Source organism: Gopherus flavomarginatus, chromosome 4 (genome assembly GCF_025201925.1).
Source record: "Gopherus flavomarginatus isolate rGopFla2 chromosome 4, rGopFla2.mat.asm, whole genome shotgun sequence".
Classification (NCBI taxonomy): domain Eukaryota; kingdom Metazoa; phylum Chordata; order Testudines; family Testudinidae; genus Gopherus; species Gopherus flavomarginatus.
This window is the reverse complement of record NC_066620.1, coordinates 178,169,998-178,186,988: the sequence shown is the minus strand read 5'-3', so window position 1 is coordinate 178,186,988 and position 16,991 is coordinate 178,169,998. Positions and strand designations below refer to the sequence as shown.

Here is a 16,991-nt window from a genome sequence, read left to right as displayed (position 1 = left end):
GTCAATGCCACCCCAGAGTTCGAGCGTTTATCTGTAGAGGTCCCTCCCCCCAGCCTGGGTAGAAAGGGGCACCTTACGTGGTCCGGGGCCAACTGCCCTGCCTCTCTGTGGGTTCTGCTTCCGCCTTCTTCACGAACTGCTCCGCTTTACCAGCCGCTCCACTCTGCTCCTCCAGCCGTCCTCAGAAACTGCTCCGCTCCACCAGCTGCTCTGCTCCATGAGCTGCTCCAGTTCTCCCTGCAAACTGCTCGGCTCCGCTTGCTCTGTGGGCCGCTCCACCCGTCCCACAGCTACTCCGCTCTGCCAGCCGCTCCGCTGCCACCAGCTGTCCCGTGATCCGCTCCAGCCGTCCCCACAACTGCTCCACTCCGCCAGCTGCTCTGTTCCACAGTATAGCTTCAGGCTCCCCCACTATTTAGCACAGTACTCAGTGCTCTCAGCTCAGTAATTTCAGCTCTTTAGTGATTTCAACTCTTAGTGATCTCAGCTCTTAGTAGGGGAGCCCCAGTGCTAGTGCACCATTAGCCCAAAGTGAGTTCAGCTCAGCAACCTGTATTTAGATTCTTGAGAGAATAAAAAAATCAACTCTGACATTCCACACTGGAGAGAGGAGGGGGTGGAACTGGTGCTTCTGGCTCCACAAGGAGACTGCACCACCAGACACAGATACCTGTACCCATCCTCTCTCAATTCACTGGGTTTTGGAACCCATGTCCCTTGTCTAGCAAGTACCACTCAACTCTGGTTGAGTCATTTCTGTCACAAAGCAGTCCCACAGCTAGGCAGCGTGGGATGGGGTAGGCGTGCCTATGCAAATACACTCTCTGAAATTCTTTCCACCAGATGTCAGGGTAGAGCTCATCCTGGCTCTGCTTACATCAGATAAATTCTCAAGTTGCATATGCGCCTTTGTTGATGCACATGACTAAATGAATGGCCAAACATATGTCTATATAGGGTCTGCAAATGAGTCCCCTGATTATTAGGTAAAATATGTACTCATAAATACAGATAATCCCTACATTAAAGCTGTCACTTTTAAAGATTCATCTGATGTTAAGATACTTTACATTTCCTTTTATCTCATGTATTGCATGCTTTATGCTTAAAATCCCGAGTCTCATGTAAGTTCAAAGAGAAGTAAGCAATGATGTAGTGTATTAGCTTGAGTAACACAAAAATGTTAGAGTGAGCGTTGTTTGAGTGTTCAATTCTTTCTGGATTACACTTGTCTTAGTTGTTACACATATCCTTTAGCCTTCAGACTTCAAAGAGAACCTAAACCAATTGACCCTGTAATACTGCACCTCTATTTTCCTGAATCCCCAGGGGGTATAGCATCTACCATAGAATATACATGATGTTCATTCAATTCTTTGATTTATAGTTGATGCAAAAGCTTTGATAATGTGGTTATTTGAAGACACTGACACAGCAGTCTGTAATTTGAAAGAAATTTTAGGACTGAGAAAAGGCAATGTATATATAAGCCTATGCTATACAAATGTGATTCTCTACCACTGTGCAGCATCATGTGTAAGCTACTTAACTTTTGATCCAGCTATTAGTTTATGTGCAGAGCAGGGCTGGCTCCAGGGGTTTTACCTCCCCAAGCAGCAAAAAAAAAAAAAAAAAAAAAAAGCCGCAATCGCAATCTGTGGCAATTCAGACGGAGGTCCTTCACTCCGAGAGGGAGCGAGCGACCCTCCGCCAAATTGCTGCCGAATACCTGGACGTGCCACCCCTCTCTGGAGTGGCCGCCCTAAGCACCTGCTTACGAATCTGGTGCCTGGAGCCGGCCCTGGTGCAGAGCATAGTGAGCCAGATTCTCCTTTACACTAAGGCCACTTTACACCATTCTGGAAATGTAAAGAGACCCGAAACTAAGTGAAAATATAATTTACACCCTCTTCAGACAGTGATATCACTAAAAGACCTTAATGTAAATGAGAGTAAGGCCCTATAGCATTAATAGAAACCCTTTTCTTTCTGGGGCATTTTGAATGTGGCTCTTTTGGTATCACCTGTCTTTTTGTGAAGTTAAGAAAGGCTTGAGTCTTCTCTACTGCAGTGATGTAAAGACACTACACTGTGCTTGACCTACTGTAACTGGACAAACAGTCTGCCAATAACAATAAGGTAGTACAGTTACATCACTTCTCAAGTCAGTTATTATGGACTAGACTTTGATTTTAGGCACAGCCCTGAGCAAGGGGTCGTGGGTAAGCTTCACCACCCCAGATGTAATGCTAGGAGGCATTGTGCCACAGAGACAACCTTGCTGTAGCAGTATAGTGATTTGCCAAGGGAATGAGGAGATTCTCCATTATTCTCTACACTTGCTCCATCGAGGGAGTAAAAAGACCTGCCTGCCAACTCTACTGGTTTTCAGACCTTGCTAGGGATCTATGAAGAGGGGCAACCAATCAAAACTGCTTTCTGTGCTGAGGGTCTGTCATGGTATAAATCCCTCACTCTGAACCTTAGCATCCAAAAGATGGGGTACCAGCATGAATCCCCCTAAGCTTAATTACCAGCTTAGATCTTGTAGTGCTGCCACCAACCAGGACTTGCTGTGCCTGGTACACTCTGGTCCCCCCAAAACCTTCCCAGAGGACCCCAAGACCCAGAACCCCTGGATCTTACACAAGGAAAGTAAACCCTTTCCCCCACCGTTTCCTCTCCCAGGCTTTCCGTCCCTGGGTTACCCTGGAAGATCACTGTGATTCAACTCCTTGAATCTAAAAATAGAGAGGTGTGCACCTTGCCCCCTCCTCTTTCCCCCTCCGCAAGAGGTAATACAGATTCAAGCTCCGTGAATCTAAAACAAAGGGATTCCACTTTTCCCCCCTCCCTTCTCTCTCCCTGTCTCCCACCAATTCCCTGGTGAGTACAGACTCAATTCCGTTGAGCCTCAACAAGGGGAAAAAATCAATCAGGTCTTAAAAAGAAAAACTTTTAATAAAAAGAAAGAAAAAAAGTAAAAGTTGTCTCTGTAATTTAGATGGTAAATATTACAGGGTCTTTCAGCTTATAGACACTAGAGAGAAGCCTCCCCCCAGCAAAATACAATTTAAAATACTTCCAGCAAAATACACATTTGCAAATACAGAAAACAATCAAAAGACTAAACTCGCCTTTTTCCTGGTACTTACTAAAATTAGAACAGAAGAGATTTTTTTCAGAAAGATTGGAGGAATCGGCTTACATGTCTGGTCCCTCTCAGAACCCAGAGAGAACACGGACAAAGAAAGAACACACAGACAAAGACTTCCCTCCACCGAGATTTGAAAGTATCTTGTCTCCCGATTGGTCCTCTGGTTAGGTGTTCCAGGTTCACTGTTTGTTAACCCTTTACAGGTGAAAGAGACATTAACTCTTAACTATCTGTTTATGACAGGGTCAGCCTGGTGTCTCAGGTCAGGAAGCCTGAAGAGCTTCTGCTTCCCATTTCCCGGCTGATGGGCTAGGGGTACTTCTTAGTACAGCCAGTTAGGGATCAGCTGTTCCTACGGACTCTGCAGCTCCTGTTATGGTTTCTTGTGCTGTCCGTGGGACAGAGAGAGAAGTGGGGCGAGTGAAGATCTTCCTAGAGCTGAAGTCTAGCTCCTCCTCGCCACCCCCGCCACCCAAGTTTGGGAGGTTGGAAAGAAAAGATGATCTTCTCTGCACTGTTGTCCATTTGGTGGGTCTCTAAAAGTCAAAGACGGGAGGGGGCTTTTTGATGTGAAATTGGTTGGTGATTTATTTATTTTTAGAACAACAAAGTTTTGTTTTTTGGTGAGTGTTGGTCTGAAATGTTGATGCTGAGATGAGAAAGAAGAATGAAATGCTTCCATGGGGGTAGGGTGGGGAAGCAGGTAGAGGATGAATTACTGGAGTTGCTCTCTCCCTTCTCACTCTATCCCCCTTCACCTCTTTTTGTACATCTCAAGGCATGTTTATTCAAATCAATTCACATTTATGCTTATATAGAGAGAGATTTTACATAAATGTGAAGTCTACTGCTGGTTTGCTCTGAGATTTTTGGCAGCTCTAGGTAAGCAGGTGGGCAGTACCTGGTTATCCATGTGGGCCTGGCTCCAAGTTCTGAGTGGCCCACAGAGGAGTTTAAGCGGAGGCTCTCTGACTCCTTCTTATTGTCTGCAGAGGCACATAGTCCAAGTCACTATCTAGTCATGTATTATTAGGATGTATATCAGGTCATGATATGATTGACTCAGTTTTTTTGGTTCTGGGACACTGATGCAGAGGTAGAACAAACTTGTATAGGTGGTATGAGATTTAAAGTTCAAACTTGCATTTGAATTTTGAGGCTTCTAATTCTTAATGTTCTTTGAGACAATCACAACATTGGCTAAAGGCCCACCTTCACCTTTAAATAACACAGGGGCAATAGTCAGTACAATTTGTGTTTTTATGATTGTGTACCACACGTGGTTGGATCCATTGTTAGTCATCAGTTCTTTTGGTATCTTCCAGTTCGTTCAGAATATACGTGAAATAATTACATGTGAATGTAAGCTAAAATACTGGGAGAGTCAGATTGTAACTTTATTCTTGAATGATGAACTCCGTTTTCAATGTAAGGCCAGATTCTCAACTGGTGTAAATCAGTGTTTCCCTTAACTTCAGTGAAAATGCACCAGTTTATAGTAGGTGAGGCTCTAGTCCATTGTATGTACAATGAAACATGTAAGGGGGAAGTTGCAACATACACAAATGATTTGGTGTATACAGATGATCTTTATCAGTGTGATGGAAGAAGAGTTGTGATTTAGTGTTTAATGCTGCTAGGCAAAGGCAAGCTAATTTTAATTTTGATCCTAAAGGCTATATGAATGTCATACTACTGGTTCTTCAGTAAAAATGAACTTGTGTTGAAAAATTACAAAGTGTTTTTGTAAATATTCAGCTGTAAGTCAAACCAGAGAACTAGCCTTAAAAAAAATAAAAAAGAAGCACATGCTCTTACGTCTATCTTTGATACTTGTGTGAGCATCTCACAGCCTTTGATATACACCTCTACCTCGATATAACGCGACCTAATATAACACGAATTCGGATATAATGCAGTAAAGCAGTGCTCCGGGGGGGTGGGGCTGCGCACTCCGGTGGATCAAAGCAAGTTCAATATAACACGGTTTCACCTATAACGCAGTAAGATTTTTTGGCTCCCAAGGACAGCGTTATATTGAGGTAGAGGTGTATTTATCCATTTAGCGTATAGGGAACTGATGCATAGAGGGCTAGATTCACAGAAGGACTTCACTTCACTTAAGGGTCTACCTCCCACTTTAGGCACCTAAATCCCAGAATCAGGCCCCACAGGGATTCACAAAACTCTTGCTCAGCCACTCACAAACCTTGTAGGTGGCTAGATTTTTCTTTATGTGCCTATGTTTCTGCTTTTGAAGCCTCAGTGTAGGCAATGGCATCCAGACTCCTAAACTCCAGAACAATACATGAACCAAGGGAACATATGTATCCCTCTCCCAAAAACCCACAAAGAAGGGAATGAGTAGGAGTTCCATAGTAACTTTTAGCCCTGCAGTAGGGTACTGTCATAGGGTAGTTCCCTGAGTTCTTTCCAACATCAGTCATTGACCACAACTCCTCTCGCTCTTTTTAACCACCACTGTGCCTTATTATATGTTATACTTACATCAATAGCTAGCCTTTTCACTTACTTCTAGAGAATACTGTTGCATCCAGTCTTGCCTTCTTCTGCCTTCCCAGCACAGCCTTCCAGTTTGCTTATACAGTCATAGTTGCTGGGGCTACTTCAACCCAATTAGCCCCTTCTCTTCTCATTCTTCTTGTGCATGTATTTAAACATACACTGTTTACTGCAATGACTACTGAAAACTGAAAGTTCCAATAACAACTGAAGATTCCTCCCCATGCCTTTCAGGACCGACTATTTCTTTTCCCATCAGATCTCTGTTCCTGAGATTCACCCATTGGGTTGTGTTGGGGATGGAGATTTGTTGGAGTTTTTAAGCTCCTTGTTGGGGTTTTGCTCCTTGTTTGGTTTTGTTTTACTGTTATTTTAATTAATGTTGAAGAGATCCAGAGTAACAGAGGCACCTTTTTATGTCAATAATACAGATGCATTTATTGTTATAGTTATAATAATTTTATTAAAATAACCAATGCGTAAAATATAGGGTGCAATATATTTCTTTGTTAAGCTTTTATTTAGCTACTTTCTTTTCCTTTTAAGTTTTAAAAATCTAAGGAGCTATAGCTATAGAGCTGTGTTCCAAACCCAGGGCTGGAGTGCTATTAGAGACAGCCCCAAGCAGTGGGCAGTGTGTAAGCTTCACCATTCCAAGGCTAGCCCCAGGAACCTTGGACTAGATCCACAAAGGAACGTAGCATCCTAAACGCCTAAATCAAAAATGTAGACCTTCAAAACCCTGCTCAGCTACCCTTTAACTCCGGGGGACCTAAATTCCCTATGTGCCAATGTTTTTGCCAATAAATTCCCATAGGCACCTGTGTTTCTGCCACTGAGCATGTGCAAAGTTCCCTCAGTCCTGAAACCTTGCACCTAGCTCACAGCTAAGCCCGCTATCTCTCTTGTCGAAGCTGTTCCACTTTTTACAAAATAATTAAATAATAATTGGAGCAGGGACCAAAACCCAGAACACCCCATCCCAGCTGTGTGTCCTAATCACCAGGTTTTAGAGTCAATTCTTACTCTCATGATGCCCCAATAAATGATTTGAAGCTGTGTGTGTATATATGTATATGTAGTGAGAAGGGTGCCTGAGCCAGGTCAGCTCTAAGTCCAGAAACACGTTCAAGGCTGAGAATCTTGAGCAGAAGGAGACTCCTCCCATTAAATGCCTAACTCCCTTTGAGGGGCAGGGCTCAAGCAACACCCCTCTCCTTAGCATTTTCTATTAGCTGCCTTAGGCAGCTCTCTGCTCAGCATGCTGGCTTCTGTGAATCCTGTATTTAGGCATCTATCTCTCTCCATGTATTGTGTAGGGAATCTGGGTGCCTAACTCAAGAGTTGTAGATTCCACTAGGTGACATGGTGCCTAATAGTCAGTGCAAAGCTGAACAAGTTCCACTTTGCAGACCTATCCTCTTGTGCCTCGGAATCATCATCCTGCTCCTAGGCAGAAGTAAGTGACACCCTCACTTTGGCTCAGCTGCACTGGCCTCTGCACTGGGCTTTGGGGGCAGAGTCAAGACTGTCCATTCCCTGCCCTTTTGCTCATGTAGGGAGTAGAAGCTACACGCAAGGACTGGGTAGCCCATGTAGAGGTGTCAGAGGGATCTCTGCAAGAACATCAAGTATCAGCGGGGTAGCCGTGTTAGTCTGGACCTGTAAAAGCAGCAAAGAGTCCTGTGGAACCGTAAAGACTAACAGAGGTATTGGAGCATGAGCTTTCGTGAGTGACATGCATCTGACAAAGTGGGTATTCACCCACGAAAGCTCATGCTCCAATACATCTGTTAGTCTATAAGGTGCCACAGGACTCTTTGCTGCAAGAACATATAACCCAAGTCACAATCTCGCCCAGTGTTTGATTTTCTGGAGAATGGAAATGGATATTTTTTTCTCCTTCACCATGTAATTGACTGAGTGATCTCACTGCTCATTTTATTGATTTGTACCTAGGATATACTGTCTGCTAGAATCAGAAAAGTTACATTAATTATTTTTTCTTAATTAAAACACTGTTTTTTAATCTGAGATGGGCCTCAGATTCTTGGGATTTGTAAGGGAAAGGTTAGTGGATACTGAATAAATTGCATTTTCCATTTGGTGGGGGCTATTAATGAAATATGACAGTAAGTTGATTAGTCTAAGAACAGCAGTACTTATTTTAATCCAATCCTTGTATGTAAGCGTCCAGTGTACAAAACATACTCTATTTAGCAAATGCACAAGCAGAGGAATCAGATACTGAATTCTGTCTGTAATCCAATAGGAACTAGCTCATGGTTTTGCATGTAAAGAGCAGAAGAAGTGATGAGAACTGTTACAAATACACAGTGGCAAATTTAAACACATCTAAAGCTTTTTCTATGGTATGATTGTTGACGTGCAGTCTCTATGCTTGCTTGCTTTCATGCTACATTGCTGTGCTCAATTTTATTAAATGCTGCTTGGGACCATGGTTTTATTTTTGTTTTATGTGCACACCACATGAATTTATACTTTACTTTTTCTTGGTGGGGGTGGGGGGTTTTTTGCATCTTTATCATATTTTTCCCCATTTCTATTCACTCCTCATCTTAGGATTTCACATCCTCTGAAGTGCAAGTGTAACCACTGCAAGTTCATCCACTGCTGCTACTTGTGAATGCCTGCAACGTGCACAAGGCTCAGAAATTATGGGGACAACTCAGGTACTGTTTTAACCTCCTAGGAAATGCCGTTATTTCCAGAGAAGAAATTACTTCCCCACTGCACTGAGAATACAAAATGGTTATTTGGATTCCAAGTGTTAGATAACATCATATGGGGGCTAGTACTGCCATGCTTACTGATACTGAGTCATATTGAAATCACTGGGACTACTCCAAGTGTGGTCCTACTCCAGGTGAGTAGAAGTGGCAGAATCTGGCCCAAAGAAGAACCTTTGGTGTCCTGAACATTCATGCTGGCTGGTCACATAAGAACTTTTACATTAAAAAGTTTTCTAATTAGAATTTAAGTTAGCAATTTAGTTGCAACAAAGTTTAATTTCTAACATTTCAATATTACAACAAACCAACAAATTCTGCAATCTTGTTAAAACCAGAAGAAATTAAAATTTGTGGAAAGAAGTGCACTCATGTTTACAAGCATCATATAAAGACTATTACAGCAGTGCCCCCTAGTGTTGCTCTAGTTAAAGTGTCAGTGTTGTCAAGATAAAATCCCATTTTAAGAAATATATTTGTTAGAGGCCCAATCCTGCATCCTCTACTCACATGAGCAAGTCATTAAAATATGCAGATAATTAAGGGGAGAAGAGCTTTGTGTAAGCTTGAAATATTGTGTCTCTCACCAACAGTAGTTGGGCCACTGAAAGATACTACTTCCTCCACCTTGTCTCTCCAAGTGGAGAAGGCTCAGACTCCAGGTATTTGTATGTGGGTAGGTTTTGTGGGGGGTGGTTGTTTTTAAATTTATGAATATGGTATTGTTGAGCCTGAAGTATTTTTATAAACTGTTTTTAATTGTATCAAATTATAAAAGAACTATATTTATTGATTATTTTTGTTGTTTGTAGGGTTTTTTTTTGCATATCCAGAAATCGAAGCTAAATAAAAGGTCCAGGCCTCAAGCCATTTTTAGAGTCCTTTTGGAGTTTGATTTTATTTAGTTCTGAATACATTAAAAGGATGAATTTGTTACTGGAATTCTGACTCCCTTGACAACAGTGAACTTTTAAAAAAATATTTTAGTTTCTTTTAACGCTGTGACAGGAAAGAGGTAGGACCTGCAAATAAAATTTTGGGTTATTCATATAGTTGTATGGAATATTAACCACAGAGCTTGACTGTAATCATAGTTTTGTGTTTGAATAATACAGAAGTGGTTCATGTGTTGAAGTGTGTTTGTTCCCTGTTTATGTGGTCATTTTCTCATATGGCCACAGTGTACGGGTGAAAGTGTAAATGAATCTTGAAATTTGCATGAATGATTCATCTAAAAAAATCACACCAGAGGTGAATTATTCGTTATGATCATTTCAGTTTAACTCATCCATTCAAAGAGCAGAAACAATCTCATGCGACTTTGGTGACTAATCACATACCACAAATATCAAATGAACAGCATATGAACACCTCCACAGAAAAATTTGAATAAACTATTTCAACAAATACTTACATCTTAAAAATATCTTGAATATCATTAATGATTTTGTGGGAATGAGCTTGATAATACAGGAATTTCCTGGAAAGGAACTCAACGTGCAAAAGGAAATATACCAACTATTATCACTATCTTTTGCAGACTCCTGCTGCGAACTTTACATTCTAGGTTCCCTAACCTTGAGCAGTTGAGGTCATTTGTTTTGATGGCTCTCAGTTCTTGATCTGTTTTGTAAACAAAGTATTGACCATTAATGCTGGCAAGCTACTTACCCTTGCAGCATTAAAACTAATTAAGTTGCCCGCAAAGTCTGAAATTCCATTCTTAGGCTAGTCCTGATGTGTGACAAGATATGTCCCTACAAAGGGGAAGATATATGCTAACATATGTAAACTAACACAATAAAAGGTGTAATTAAGGATGAATTACAAAGATCACCATGTTGTCCAAACCTAGCAATATACATACATTCTTTTTTAATCTTCATATGGATGAATGTATGGGAATATTAATAGCCTTGAAAATCATCTCCTGCACGCAAAATTTTTCCAATTTAAATTCCCTAACTACTCTTGTTTTGCTGACCTAGGCCTTGGCTACACTTGCAAGTCTGCAGCGCTGTGAGTTCAGCTGTGTAGGGAAAGCGCTGCAGTGTGGCCACACTGACAGCTACCAGCGCTGCAGTGTGGCCACATTTGCAGCATTTGCAGCGATGTTGGGAGTGGTGCATTATGGGCAGCTATCCCAGCGTTCAAGTGGCTGCAACATGCTTTTCAAAAGAGGGGAGTGGGGTGGAGTGTAACAGGGAGCATGGGGGAGACAGAGAGAGTGGATTTTTGGAGCCGACACTGTGTGAGCTCCCTGCCTTGCAAATTCTAAGGACTGGAAGATACACAGCACCAACCTTCAATCATTTTAAAAGTTTCGACCCCTTCCCCCACCCCTCTCTTATTCACTAAATGCAAATAACCTTCAGACCAGATAAGCAGCTGCTCCAAAACGGACTCTCCCCTCCCTCCCCCCCGCTGTGTTGCTTCTCTCCTCAAGCAAACACTAGCTGTGAACATTTCCAAAAGAATCCCCCTGCCTGCCTCTGCTCGAGCAAACAGGAGCTGTGTTTGTTTTTTAGATAAGCAGCTCCGGGAGCCCGGAGTTCACAACAAAACAGCAGAGTGGCTGAACAGGCATTCTGGGATACCTCCGAATACCTTGGAGGCCAATTACAGCGCTTTTGGTGGCCACACTTGCGGAGCAGCACTGCATCACCAGTGCTGCAATCTTATACCCCAGGCAGAGCAGGAGTACAGCCAGCACTGCAGCTAGGGAGATGCAGTGCTGTATGTGCCTTGCAAATGTGGACGGTGAGTAAGTTGCAGCGCTGTAAATCCACCACCAGCACTGCAACTCTCCAGTATAGCCAAGCCCCTAGATTCAATTTTAATCTTTTATGGGCTCTTTGTTTTAGATTCTCACCTACTTAAACATAAACTCAGAATAGCACATCTTATTTTGGAATGAATTTACTACAGATATAGAATGGCTTCTAAAATCACACTTTCATTTGTCTTTGTGTTACAGTTTCAGTGTTGCATTTCATGCAGCTTTTAGCTTTCTGCTGTTAGTTTATACTAAACATTTTCTAACCATAAATACAGTTAGTTATTGTTAAAGCACATAGAATCTAATAGATTATTTATTCTGTTGTATTGAGATGGCTACCATGCCCATAACCTGTTGACACTCACAGCTGCACAGATTAAAATTCAGCCTTGTGAAGAGGGCCAGCATGACGCCTGTGAGTGACAGATGTGATGTTTTGGAAGCAGGGAATATTCACACTATTACACACTATTATATTGAGATGTGACAGATGCTATGTGTGACAGGTTCCCCCTGGGGTGCCACCTGGAACTGGCGTACCACTGAACCCTCTGACCCACCAGCCTGGTCTCCCTTTCACAGTGTGCTGCTGTTACAAGTTGCAAAGCCCTCCAAGCTTGCACCTTCACCAGCATTCACACCCAGGTAGGAACACACCCAGCTACAGTCACATACAGGCTCTCTAACCACCAGCCTCCCAGCCTAGGACCCCAGAGCAGTACCTTCCTGCCCTGCTCAAATCTGGCCAGTATATGGGTTTAATACCCGGTCTGCCTCTCCCTCAATGTGAAGAGGACCAGAAACCTTAGTCAAACGCACACTGGTTTGGATTAAAACAAAAAATAAGTTTATTAACTACAGAAGGATATAGATTTTAAGTGATTACAGGGGGTCCCTGATATACATCTCCCCCTTATCCATCGTTTCACGTGTCTGTCACTCGTCAATAGGGGAACGTGTTCCAATTCATGTCGGTCCCCATCCGCCTATCCGTCATTTGCAACTTGCTTCACTTTTTGTGTTGCTTTTCTGTGGGTGCTTAGCACTCACCAGCAGCTAGCACTTCCTATCTGCCAGTTGAAACCCTTGCTTGCCTACCACAGTGAAAATCCAAAAGCAATGAGGAGACGTCAAATCTCGTCTCCTCATAATTTGGAAGTCAAAAAGAAAGGACTGGATAACACACAATATTTTCCGTGAGTGATTTGTAGACCATGCTGTCCCTGAATTTAAGGCTTACTGTCAGAAGGAAAATTTGGCCTTTAAGATTCTCCTTCTGCTGGATAATGCACATGCCCACAAACTGGAGTATGAAGCCCTCTGCCTGAACATCAAGGTCCTATTTTTGCCACCCAAGCACCACATCATTGCTGCAGCCTATGGACCAGGGTGTAATGGCCACATTCAAGGCTTATTACCTACGGAGGATGTTCTCCATGCTGATTAAGGAGATGGCAGGTGAAGTAAAAGCCCAGCGTAAAGGAGTTTTGGAAGTCTTACAACATCTTGAACGGGGTGGAAAACATTGAAGCGTCATGAGAAGAGCTCACTTCACAATGTATGAACAGCGTTTGGCACCATGCATGGCCACATGCTGTTCACAGATTTGTGAGATTTGATGCCATTCCTGCTCTCTCCATCAAGAAATCATCAAGTTGGCAAAGGATGTCGGCTTCAAGGTGGTAGAGGAGGATGATGTAGAGGAGTTGTTGGAGTCTCACACTGAGCAATTGACATATGAGGAACTGAGTGAGCTGGACCAAGAATGGATATCGAAAGAAAGCAAGAACAATGATGAAGATGACATAGGGCAAGAAGCCAGGAGTCTGACAACAAAAAATCTCTCCTGTTTCTTTGGATTGCTGGATGATATGATGGAAATCATATAGACTGGTGATCCTTTTCGTGAATGCTCTGCGAAAGTCTCTAGGGTTCTCAATGATGCAGTGGCTTGCTACAGGGAGATCTATCATTCAAAGATTCATGCAGGAGAGCATACATTGATAAAATCCGTTTTAGGACTTCTGAAACCGAAAATCCAGCCCAAGAAAACCCAGCCACCACTCCTACCTAAGTTAAGCGTAATTGACACTGTTTTATATTATTGTATTTACTGTATTAAAATGTTCTGTGTGTTTGAACGGTGTTCGTATGGTTCTGCTTTATTTTATTCAAAGTATTACGTGTAAAATGTGTACTATATAACCTCTCATTGTAAAAAGGCACATTGTTTAGGTGAAAAGAGCATTGTCATAGGTGAGTGTGGCGACACTGTGAATGCATCTCCCTCTTATTCCATTATTTCTTATGGGGAAAAATTCCCCGGTATCAGTTGTTTCAGTATCCGTCGCCCTTTTCATGAATGCAACCCAGACGTATACTAGGGACTCCCTGTATAATTGATAGCAAACAGATCAAAGCAGATTACCTAGTAAAAAAACTAAACCGCAAATTTAGTTTTACATACTAGATAGGTAGGATATGAATTAGCAAATTACCTTCCTGAGTGATAAATAGGCTGGCAGAGTCTAAAGACACAAGCTGCCTTTGCTTTGCAGCTTGGGTTTCCCAGGTTTTCGTACACAGGCTAAAAATCCTTTTAGCCTGGGACCATCACTTCCCCCAGTTCCGTCTTTGTTTCTCAGGTATTTTCAGGTGTGTTGTAGGGAGAGTGAGGTACCCTTTTGATACCATTTCCCCCTTTTATATCTTCTCACTTGCTGGAAAGCTGGAAAGCTCTGTGACCTGGGTCTCACAGTTCCCGTTGTTTAGTTCTATCTCTGAGAGGTTTCTTTTGTATGCAGTTCCTGGAGTAATCTTTGTGCTTGTGTGCATTTCCTCAATAAGCCATTAACACTGTTTGGCCTTTTTACTGTTGTGCCTTAAAGGTTGCTTGTGGGTATTTTCAAATTCACAACATTTTTCAGTAACACATATAAAGCTAAACTTCATAACTTCCCATACAATGATTTCACATACAATCCAATACCATTTTAATTAATGCAAATGACTAATGTGGGTAACAAATGTATGGCAGTTTTGGCTCCTGGGGAAACAGCATATACTGATTTGGCCTGTTTCAAGAGGGTTGGCAGTCAAAGAAACTGAAATAGTATGAAGACTGCCCTGGTCCAGGAAGAGAGGTCTACCACAATTCTGGGCAACTGTACCTGTATTCCCCCTCCATGGTCCAGCAAGGGCAACCACTCTAGGCCACCAGCTCCTCATCTGTTATCTCTCTTGGGCAGAGTTTTGTATCTCCTTCCCTCTTACCTTGGGTTTTTCCATGCTTCATAGTTTCCAGCCTACACTGTGAGCTCCCCAGCAAGATAGACTGCCTAAGCAGGACTGCTTTGCTTTCTCCTCAGAGGCTATAAACAGCATAATTGCGCACAGTTACCACACAGCCCTTTCTAGGCAACCACATTTATTCTTAAAGTGAAAGCATTACAGAGAAAATATATTAAAAACAATAGACAAATGTACACATGTGCTAATAAGCTGACCAAAGATCATCCCCTCAGTTCCAACAAGGGCAGTAGGAATCAGTCTTTCAAATCCTACCAAGGGGGTTTTCTGTGGTTCCAAGATCATAACAGCTGTTAGCTCAGAACAAGCACTCCTAAGACTCTGTGAACCACTCCTTTATGCAGTTTAAACCTTTGATCTTGGGACCAGAGGAACAGGTAATCGACAGACAATCACCCCCTCCTCAGAGAATAGCTTCAAGGGGCTGGTGACGGGGGGGTGGGGAGGGAGCAGTTTGCATACATATTCCTCCTAGATATTTCCCAGGAAGTCCACTGAACACACATTGTGCCAAAAGTTCATTCTTGTCTGCCACATCATTTAATATAGTTCTTTGATCAATCAGGTCCAAAATAATACATAATGTTTGTATTTAATTTAATACAAATATACTTAATTCAATAAGATGTGCCAAAGATTTTGCAGGAAATTGCCATAACTCTCACAAGACCAATCTCTCGCAATTCAAGAACTGACGTGAAACTGTGACCAAGAGAGGCAGGCCCTGTGGAAACGGCCTGAAGTTCTCTAATCTGCTAGGGTCTCCATGTGGAAGATAGGTGACTGCCTAGTAAAGAAAGATGTGAATATAAGCTGTTTATTGCTTTTAAGATAAGATTTCACTGCAATGCCTTTGTTCTGAATAAATAGTACTCTGTGAGAGATGGCTAGTCACTAGTTAACCCTGTCATTGCCCATGAGAGAACAGGACTAAAATTAGATCTGCCAAGATAATCAAGATGAATTGCAAAAGTCTGTAGCCTAGGTCTAGCGGGAGAGCATCATGGAGTTCCCTCAAGGAGGCCATGAAGGGGTCAGAGGTGCAGTTACTTTGGGAACTGTGACAGTATGCTTCAGTTAAATCCTGCTGAAAACCTAGTTTAACCCTTTTAAGTGAGATTTAAGTTGTTTATATGTCTTTTATTGGCCCTCTGCCCTGCAACCCCATGTGACAACAAAAAGTTTTGGGGATCCTTTCCCTTGAGTATTGGGATAATTTTCCACATTCCATAAAGAAAGGGAGGGGGGTTGCACCCCACTTAAGGTGTTCCTGCCCCCCTCCTCGCCCCCCAAAAGGTGGCAACATCCACAATTGATCATATTTGCCGCAATTGTTCAGATGGGAAGAAGAGCACCAAATCCTAGTACTGCTCTAAAAGCAAAGAGAGAGTTGGGATCGAGGGCATGAAAATGATAATGTGCGTGCTTCATGGTAAGCTCACTGTCAAATCTGAATATTTGAATCAAATGAATCTACTTCATAAGAGTAAGTTTCTTTTGCAGGGTGCCTGTGTGCACATCACAGATTTGATATAATCTATGTCTCTCTGCTTAAATACATCTGTGTGTGAAGTGCTGTGTGCACACCAATAACTACTTTGTGCCCAACTGTCAGTCAGATGAAACTGCTTAGTTGCTTTTATTCATCTCTGATGTCTTATGCTTTGTCTTCACTGCTAAAAAAAAGGTGCGTGTTTACTAGGGCTGTCGATTAATCACAGTTAACTCATGCGATTAACTCAAAAAATTAATTGCGATTAATTGCAGTTTTCATCGCATTGTTAAACAATAGACTGCAAACTGAAATTTATTAAATGTTTTGGATGTTTTTCTACATTTTCAAATATATTGATTTAAATTACAACACAGAATACAAAGTGTACAGCGCTCACTTTATATTATTATTTTTATTGCAAATATTTGCACTGTAAAAATGATAAACAAAGGAAATCGTATTTTTCAATTCACTTCATACAAATACCATAATGCGATCTCTTTATCATGATAGTGCAATTTACAAATGTAGGGTTTTTTTTGTTACATAACTTCACTCAAAACCAAAACAAAGTTTAGAGCCTACTAGTCCATTCAGTCCTACTTCTTGTTCAGCCAGTCGCTAAGACAAACAAGAAAATATTTATGGGAGATAATGCTGCCCACTTCTTATTTACAATGTCATCTGAAAGTGAGAACAGGCATTCACATGGCACTTTTGTAGCTGGCATTGCAGAGGACATGCTTCCATGCTGATGATGCTCATTAAAAAAAGTGTTAATTAAATGTTGACTGAACTCCTTTAGGGAGTATAATATGTCTCCTGCTCTGTTTTACCCACATTCTGCCATTTATTTCATATTATATTAGTCTCAGATGATGAGCCAGCATATGTTGTTCATTTTAAGAAAACTTTCACTGCAGATCTGACAAAACGCGAAGAAGGTACCAATGTGAGATTTCTAAAAATAGCTACAGC

The 16,991-nt window shown here is 41.9% G+C and overlaps 1 protein-coding gene across 6 annotated transcripts in view; it reads left to right on the top strand.

Moving 5' to 3' along the window:
• DLGAP2 (DLG associated protein 2) overlaps positions 1-16,991 on the top strand; it is a 688,475-nt gene that overhangs the window by 61,767 nt on the left and 609,717 nt on the right. The window contains exon 2 of one of the 6 annotated variants that reach the window (XM_050950696.1): positions 8,264-8,373. The exons of 4 other annotated variants lie outside the window; for them this stretch is intronic. In XM_050950696.1, coding sequence (XP_050806653.1) covers positions 8,359-8,373 — 15 coding nt within the window. In that variant the 5' untranslated portion in view covers positions 8,264-8,358. Of the gene's footprint in view, positions 1-8,263; positions 8,374-8,531; positions 8,568-16,991 lie in introns of those variants that run through there. One more of the 6 variants, XM_050950701.1, reaches the window with a different exon arrangement.